This window comes from Micromys minutus (assembly GCF_963924665.1).
Source record: "Micromys minutus genome assembly, chromosome: 3".
Lineage (NCBI taxonomy): Eukaryota > Metazoa > Chordata > Mammalia > Rodentia > Muridae > Micromys > Micromys minutus.
Genome location: NC_137972.1, coordinates 46,480,809 through 46,489,216, shown reverse-complemented (window position 1 = coordinate 46,489,216; position 8,408 = coordinate 46,480,809). Strand labels below are relative to the sequence as shown.

Sequence of the window (8,408 nt, the reverse complement as noted above, 5' to 3'; positions counted from 1 at the left end):
TGTCTGTCAACTCTGCTTTCTTTTCCTTTCCTGGACCTTCCCCCAACTGGTTCTATGGTCTCATGCTACACCAGTATCTAATGGTTCACAGTTTATTATGATATTTTAATACTATACTTTATGTCTTTTAATGCATATCTGGACTTCAACTAATGGAGACAAGAGGACCCAGAGTACGTGGCCAGTTTTGGGTACATAGCAATTTCAAAGCCAGTAAGTAGCCTAGCTACACAAGCTGTCCCAGAGAGAGAAAATATAGCCTCTTACCAAGAGCCTCACCCTTAAGAATTTGATTCAATTTTTAAGAAAGAAGTTTGAAGGTTTGTCCCTTTCTTGTATGGCATTTCCCCATACGTTCTCTATGGAAAAGTTAAAAAATTTCCTCAATATATTTCATTCCTTTTATTTCCCCTTCCTCTCAAAATTACAAATGGAGCCACAATGATACATAAGATAAATGAGTCAAGGACAAAACCTGCCCTGTTATCAGGAGCAAAAACTCGAAATATTTCCTGATCCCACAGGGTGGGAAAGCAAATCCAGTCTTCAAGGAAATGCTATTTACATTTGAATTTTTACCAACACAATGCCATGTCTTAGGTCACCTGTGCCACTGGGAAATGTTTCAACAGTCCCTCCCAAGGACTGGCTTCCACCCTGGGAGGGCAAAGAGGGAAAGAGAATGTCCTAGGCCAAGGACACATGGAAGAGGTTCAGATAGGAGATCAGTTAAAAGCAACACTGAGATTTTAGCCAACGCCATGTAATGTCAGACTCTAGGAAACATGGGCAAATGCGTACAGCCTAGTTCCTAGAACTAGGAGAAAGTCATGCCCCAAACCGATCTAACCATGTCCCTTTACGTTTCTAAGTGTCTCTTATTTGTCAACTCCTTCCACCCTGGGCATTATGGTCCCTATTTCTTTCATCTCTTAGCTCTGGCTTTCTGTCTTCATAAGGCTTAAGCTAGCATTTAATTACTGTTTTACTTCTCAACTAAAGAAAGCATCACCATCACCCCCCAGAGTCATTTTAATGGAAGAGTAAAAGTCTAGCTGACACTTTGGGGTCTGGAAGAGAGTGGCTCAGGGTCCACTCAACTTCACTTCTAACAGTCACTGTTCACAAGGACACTTGCACCTCCCGAGGGTTTCAAGATTCACTTCATGCAGGAGAAACCCTAGATACCTAAGAATATGCTGCTTACAGGCATATGGATGTGCCTTCAGCATGAGCAGTGGCTCAGTTACCACTCAGCAGCCCAGCTCCCAGGCAAGTACCTGCTGTTGCTGCTGCTGGACGTGGGCAAGGTCGGCTGTCCCCAGGTCCACCGCTGGTGCCTCTCCGTTGGACCGAGTGTCACGAAGTGTCCCACACTCTAATAAGTGGTTGCCACCGCTGGACCCGTTCTGGATGGCTGATCCGTTACTTTTGGTCTCAGACCCAGACTCTTGCATCATGACTCAAAAACCTGAGAGGAGGATTTCCAGAAGTTGGGGTGAGGGGTGTGAAGTGGGAGAGAGAGAGAGAGAGAGAGAGAGAGAGAGAGAGAGAGAGAGAGAGAGAGAGAGAAAGCGCTGTTAAAACACTCGTTCAGAACAAAATAAGTTCTGCCATAACATGTTGCCAAACTCCTTAAACATTTCTCATTCTCCTTTACCCCCACATGAGTAGACTGGTCCCCTACTTTAGGATAAGGGAGCTGTCATTCAATTCAAGGGCTGGTATGGTTTTAAATATATAATTTCTTTCCTCTTAGGAAAAATAGAAAGGCTCGGGTGATCTGAGAAGAATCTAGGAGCCAATTTCTCTGACGGGATTCAGATATTTTGCTAAAAAGAAAACACTTGAGGTTATTATACACATATAAATTGAAATATTATCTGGTCTCGAGGTCATCATACAAGTATGAATTTAAATATTATCCGGCCCAGAAGCTCTGCATCAAAGCAACATCCTCCGAGAAGAAATATTCTCCAACTTAAATCTCTCAAGTGAAAAGACCTATCACTTCAAGACCCTTTGCACTCAAAGCCTGTAGCCAAACACCAAACACATTTTAAGAATTCTAAACCCTTGATACCATCTGGGCAGTTAGAAATTGGTCATTCCTACAGGAGAGGTCGCTGAAAAGACAGGAAAAAAAGGACCTCCCATTTTTCAGACACTGAGTGAATTCAGACTATAACCATCATTGTGGGAAAGCGCACTCCATGGTAACTTTCCCCCTGGTGGATGACTGGTCTCAGAACAGGTGTAAGGCCTGATGTCTCAGGGTGATCCTTCAGACTCTTATTTTGGAAAGAAGCGCTGGCTAGGCAGACCACAGAAAAGGTCAGAAATTTAAAGTGCTAAATGTGAGGCTTTTGGGTTACAGCTCAGTGACAGAACATTTGCCTAACATATATGGGATATTGGGTTCACTCCTTTGTACGGCCAGAATGTAAATTAATTAAAAAAAACGAAAGCACTAAAATGTCTACTAGAAAAATCTGTTATCTCCTTTTATGTTTCAAGGGTTGTGTTGCTTTTTGGTATCCCAGCCCAGCCCTTTGGAATAGGGCTCTATGACAAAGACCAGGTTAGCCTCGAACTTGAAATCCTTCTGCCTCAGCCTCCCGGTGCTGGTGTTATAAGCAAAGACAATACCTAGCACTAATTATACTATTTAATCCTTGTTACTTTCTTTTTTTTTTTTTTTTTTAAAGATTTATTTATTATATATAAGTACACTGTAGCTGTCTTCAGACACACCAGAAGAGGGCATCTTGACCCCATTACAGATGTGAGCCACCATGTGGTTGCTGGGATTTGAACTCAGGACCTCTGGAAGAACAGTCAGTGCTCCTAGCCGCTAAGCCATCTCTCCAGCCCCCTTGTTACTCTCTTGAGCACAAACATCATTAGCTTGGGGAGCCAGTTCAGGTACCCATTCGGGACAAACTTACCTCCTGACCAGCAGCAGTATGCTAGACTCTGTAACGCTGGTGGGGGATTCCTGCGTGTGTCATGGCTTGCAATTATAATAATCACCAGTTCTCCTTCCTAGAGAAGAAAACTGAAGCTTGGGATGGGGAGAAGGCTCAATGGGTAAAAGTTAAGCCTGGTTCCTGAGTTCAGGTCCCCAGAGCCCAGTCAGATTTGGCTTCAGTAGTATAAACATCCATCTGTCACTCAATGGGATTTAAAGGTAGGGAAAACTTCAGGGGCATTAGTGCCAGCTAGTCTGGCTTGTGCAACAGTGTAGAATCCCTGTCCTAATCAAGGTAAATGGCTAGGGCTGGCATCTGAATCCAAAGATTCAGAGTGGTATGCATGTTTCTCCATCCTTGCCCAGCCTCCAATGCAGGTAAACTTTAAAGGGGGTGGGGAGGTGCCTTGTGAGCTAATTTCAGGGCCACTGTGCCATGGCTAGCTATGGTGAGCACAGGGCAGAAGACACTCTGCTTGCATATCTCTCACTCACGGCCTGTTTTCTGAAGGCTCAGGTACAGGGTGACAAGTCAAGTTCACAGACTAGGATGTGGAAAGGAAAAAGGAAGCAGGCAGTTTAAACATCAAAGCCGAGAAATGCTTAAAGAATGAAGACTTTAATGTGAATTCCGAATGCCAGACAAAAACAAAAGACATTTCATTCAAATCAGCCCTATGAGGGACCACCTCTTTCCCACTGCTCTAGACACACAAGCACAAGGAAACTGAAACACTCAGGACACTGTTGGAGGAGGCGGTGCTTCTGTTAAAAGCTAACAGAAGTTTGTTCACTGCAACTGGCCTGAAAACCAAAGAGAAGAATGTCCATTTAAATGTTCCATTACATCTGCCTCCAGTGCATAGTCAACAGCAGCCACCATTCAGACTACAGGACCAAAAGACAGACTTTTAGTCAGCTCTGGAGTTGCCTGTGAACACCCCTTAGTGTTAAAATGTATGAAACAGTATGAGAAGCGGCAGAGACACCCTCCCTGTGGTTTCGGACCAGACTTTCTAGTATTTACTGTCTTTTAGAAACTGCCTGTGGCTCCTTACCTCCCACCATGGAAAGAATCTATCAAAATAGAACAAAACATAACAAACCCCAAGAAAACAAAACACCACCCGAAAAAAAGCTACAAAACAGGCAACGAGACACCAGTAACACGAAACTATTTCTCTCTCAAACGTGTTCAAGCCTAGGAGATTTCCTTAGTGCTTCACCCTCTATACCATGCACTTGTCCATTTGGGTACATAAAGAGATTAGGTTTCCGGCTGGATGCAGCCCAGTGGTACAGCAAGTCCTAAGTCAATCCCCAATACTGCACAGCAACAAGGAAACAGACAGATAATCTCAGGGTAGTCAGCAGTAAAATCCACTTTATTATTAGTTCCAAAAAAAAAAAAAAAAACCTAAATAAAACAGGTATTTCTCACCTTCTGGAAAGTCTGCAAATAACAAAGACTCACAGAACAGAAAATTTCCTTTTTAAAATAAATAAATAAATAAATAAATGTTCATTTTTAAAAAAGATTTAAAGAATCCTTTGCTTACATATGTGTATGTACCGTGTGTGTCTGGTGCCCAAGTAGGTCAGAAGAAAGCTGAAGGAACCCTTGAACTGAAGTTTGGATGGTTGATCACTATTCTGAGCCATCTCTCTGCAAACGGCCTTTATGAACACGCCTCACCTGCCCTCAGACAGGAGCACACAAAGTCATGCACTCTGTCTTTCTGGAACAGACCTGTGTGAGTGCTGACTTCAAACCATGTGATCTCAGGGATCTGGGACCAGGGAACAGGTGTCTCAAAGCTTGCCTCTGTTTTGGTTACCTCGGCTGACACCATCATGGTAGGCGGAGTAAGAACCACCTCTCATGCAGTTGGAAGAGAAGCAGCTCCTTTGCTCCGTGAAGCTCCAAAACAGGCTGCTAAGTTCTCCAGGACAAGTTAGGCAGGCCTGCAGCCAAGGAACTTGGCTCATGCACTGGGTTTGTGAGAGTACAGGGTTTGGGACTAAAACTGTATGAAGTATTATTTTGGTCTAAGGATGTCCTCAGCCAACTGCTAACGAGAAGACATGGGCTGGAGGACTTTTAATTTTCCAAAAGGTACAGCGTCAATTGGAGGCTTTGTGAAATGGCCATGTAGAAAATGAAAGACTGGGTGTCGAAGTATCTCTGACACTGTCTGGGCCATGAGTGTTTCTGTCAAACATCCAAGGCCATTTAATAAGCTTTTATATCTTCATAGAAAACCCTCTGATGCATTTAAATCCTAAACTCACAAGTCTCCTGGAGGGAGATAAATGCTTCCCCATTTCAGAGACAGGAAAACTATTGCTCGGATTAGGAGACAGATGTAGCCATAGAGCCTCTCCATTTTGGACGAGACTTCCTCCTTCAGAGAGGTCCTGGCTAAGTGAAGAATGAATACACAGACCAGGAGGAACTGAATTTCAGCACAGGCAGGTGGAAAAAGAGAAGATCCTAAAATGCACAGAGGGAAAAGCACACAACATTTTAGGAAGCAACTCGGTCATTTCCTATTGACTTCCCACGTGTCAGTGGGAAGCAAGCACGGGGCTGGGGTGAAGCATCATCTTCTCTGCCATAAAGTTCTGCCTTCCCTTAAAGGAGGGTTGTCCCAAGGCCTTTGTTTGTTCAACCTCTGCTCCTCTCTCTGGTTTTCCCCACTGCACCAAAGAATGACCTCCCACCACTATGAACTGAAGGCACATGCTCCGTTAAAGTGTTGGTGCTGCTTGGGTTTCTGCAGCTTGACTCTGGAGGCTTCAGCCACCTCTTAGCGGGGCCTTTCCCCAGTTTCCCTGATGCCTTCTGCACAGGACCATGACCTGGTCAAACAACTCATTACCCGTATATTGCAACCCCACAGGACTGGTACTGCCATGCACATAAGCCCAAACCATACTCCTGCCACCTTGCTCAGAACTATGACACAGGTTCCAATTTCAAAGGGTCACTTTGTTTTTGTTTTTGTTTTTTAAGGAACTTTTAAAAAATAAGAAGAACTGGGACTCAGATGCTTATTTATTATTGTTGCCAACAGAGCTCCTCTGTGGAAACCTTCTGGAAAATTCATAATGTCCAGGCCAATGTATTTATAGTAAATTAAAACACAGCTTTATTATGATGATTATTTCCTTGGTTACAGTGTTGTTGCTGAAAATTTAGAAAAACATAAAGCCCTTGTTATCACGCTTGTGAAGGATTTTAAGCTAACAAAAAGTTCCGTCTTGATTCCAGGGCAGTTAATTAAGGTTGACCAAGTCAGGCAGAAGTAAATTAACTTGGCTGATCAATTATTTATATGAAGCAGAATAAATGCCCTTAAAGAACTTGGTCTGTTCACAAAGGGATGTGTAAATTAAACCAAACAGAGTTTTGTGGACTATGTCTCCACTGCTGTGTGAGAAGTGAGTTAAGGGCTGGGCAACTTCCAGGACAGTGAGCAGAGAACTGTGTATCCCTGACCCTGTGAAAGGACCCCTTCCTCACTCCTATGCAGAAAAGGAAGGGATGGAGACTGTAATGCTGAAGAGAAAACCAAAGCCAGCAGGGAGGGAGGGAGGGAGGGAGGGAGGGAGGGAGGGAGGGAGGGAAGGAGAGGGAGGGAGGGAGGGAGGGAGGGAGAGGGAGGGAGGGGGGAGGGAAGGAGAGGGAGGGAGGGGGGAGGGAAGGAGAGGGAGGAGAGGGAGGGAGGGGGGAGGGGGGAGGGGCCAAGAATGTTAGTATTCCACAAACAGTAAGCACGTGTCTCTACCTTTCTTATCTCTTACTTAACACTTCAGAGTACAGCAAAGCAAGAGGACTGTGCATTAACTTTGGTTCTAAACTTTTTAGTTACAAAACCCTTCATAATCTTGAATTCAGAGGAAAAAGAAATACCAAGATACTGTCTAAAGTAAGATTTAAAAAAAAAAAAAAAACACTTTGTTTCTTTCAGGGTCTCTCTGAGCAAAACGAACTGGTTCCTGCACACAAAGTTTACATGGCAACAGAAGACAAACAAAGGAGTTTCAAGGAGCAAGGTGCAGTTACATGGTGGGGTGGCTTAGGACATCAAATAAGCCCCACCCTGTAACCACTCATGTGTTGCTCCTTTGCAAAAGAGGCAATGGAACAGCCCAGACTGAAGTCAGGGGCCCTCGATGGAGGCCTTGTGGGACTGGGGGGATGCCACAGGACCCATCATAAGGCATGGCATTCTTCACATGGTGACACTGGAACGGGAAGCAGTGGGTACAGAGTGAGCAGCAGTCAGGGCCATATTCAGAGGTTAGGAAGCAAGACAGGAGAGGAGAGCCATGGCAGCAAGTGCTCACACAGGAAGTCCCTCTCTAGAAGTAGAGCTATACAGTAAAAATGGAGTGGCTGAAGGGGACAAGCCAAACACAAGGAAGAGTGAATGACAAGAGCAGATCACTGCTCTTCTGAGAGGACTCTGACAGCCCATGAATAAACCCTTCAGATAACAATCGCTGTCTGGCCACAGCCCCACGGGTTCTATTTCACAGAGAGACAGACCACCCAAGCACAAGTCCAGTAAGGGAAGTCAGGGTGCTGAAGACACTACCTTCCATTACCAAATTTTCATAATTATAAAAGAAAGGCGTAAATTTTCTAATGCATGGCAGTTCAAAAAGTAATCAAGGGAATGAGCCGCAGGGCTATTTTAATGTATGCAAAGCTAGTGACCCACAGTAAATGGGAGGTAGGCTACAATGAATGCAAAGTAATGCATGCGTACTAAACTCCGGGTCTGATGAGGGACGGCTAAAATTAACACCCAATTAATTTCCGAATTGACAAACAAATGAAACCCATAAATCTACTTTCTCATTAATTTTCTTGTGGTATAATTTAAAGCAGTAATATGAGGGTAAAAACTGAGCATTATCCATCATAAATATCAAAAGATAGCACGGTAACACCGTAAATTATGCATATTACCTGTTGTTAAAAATGATTTATGTATTATCAACTTTATCATGCACTGTAGAGGTCTCCATCTATCTTGTGAAAATCTGGGATTTCGGTAAAACCTCAAAGGGAATGCAACTGTCAAATGCATGCCCAAAACCAAACCAAAACAAACATGACCTGTCTTTGAGAGCGGAACGGGCAAAGCTGGGCGGGCTGGGCTCATCACAGGTCCCACTGAACAGACGTGGGTGTTGTAGATGTGATGCACCAGCTCTCCAAGGGCAAAGAGCGTAGGGTCCACGATGGGAGCAGGTAGAGGCACAGTGGATGAGTCTCCGTGGCCAAGTGTGGGAGATTAAAAAGGATACTAGCTGTAGTTCACAGAATGGCCTTGGTGATTTGGTGATTTCTCTACCTTCCTATGCTTCAGAGGAGGGAAAAAAGTGAATAGAAACCAGCTTGTACTCATCAACTGAATCACAC

At 44.1% G+C, this 8,408-nt stretch overlaps 1 protein-coding gene across 1 annotated transcript in view; it reads right to left on the bottom strand.

Moving 5' to 3' along the window:
- Window positions 1-1,253: 1,253 nt before the first annotated feature.
- Window positions 1,254-8,408, bottom strand: part of LOC308418898 (forkhead box protein P1-like) — a gene marked incomplete at its 3' end in the record, with an annotated part of 351,221 nt that continues 344,066 nt past the window's right edge. The window contains exon 6 of the mRNA XM_080914431.1: window positions 1,254-1,471. Coding sequence (XP_080770557.1) covers window positions 1,254-1,460 — 207 coding nt within the window. The 5' untranslated portion in view covers window positions 1,461-1,471. The remainder of the gene's footprint in view (window positions 1,472-8,408) is intronic.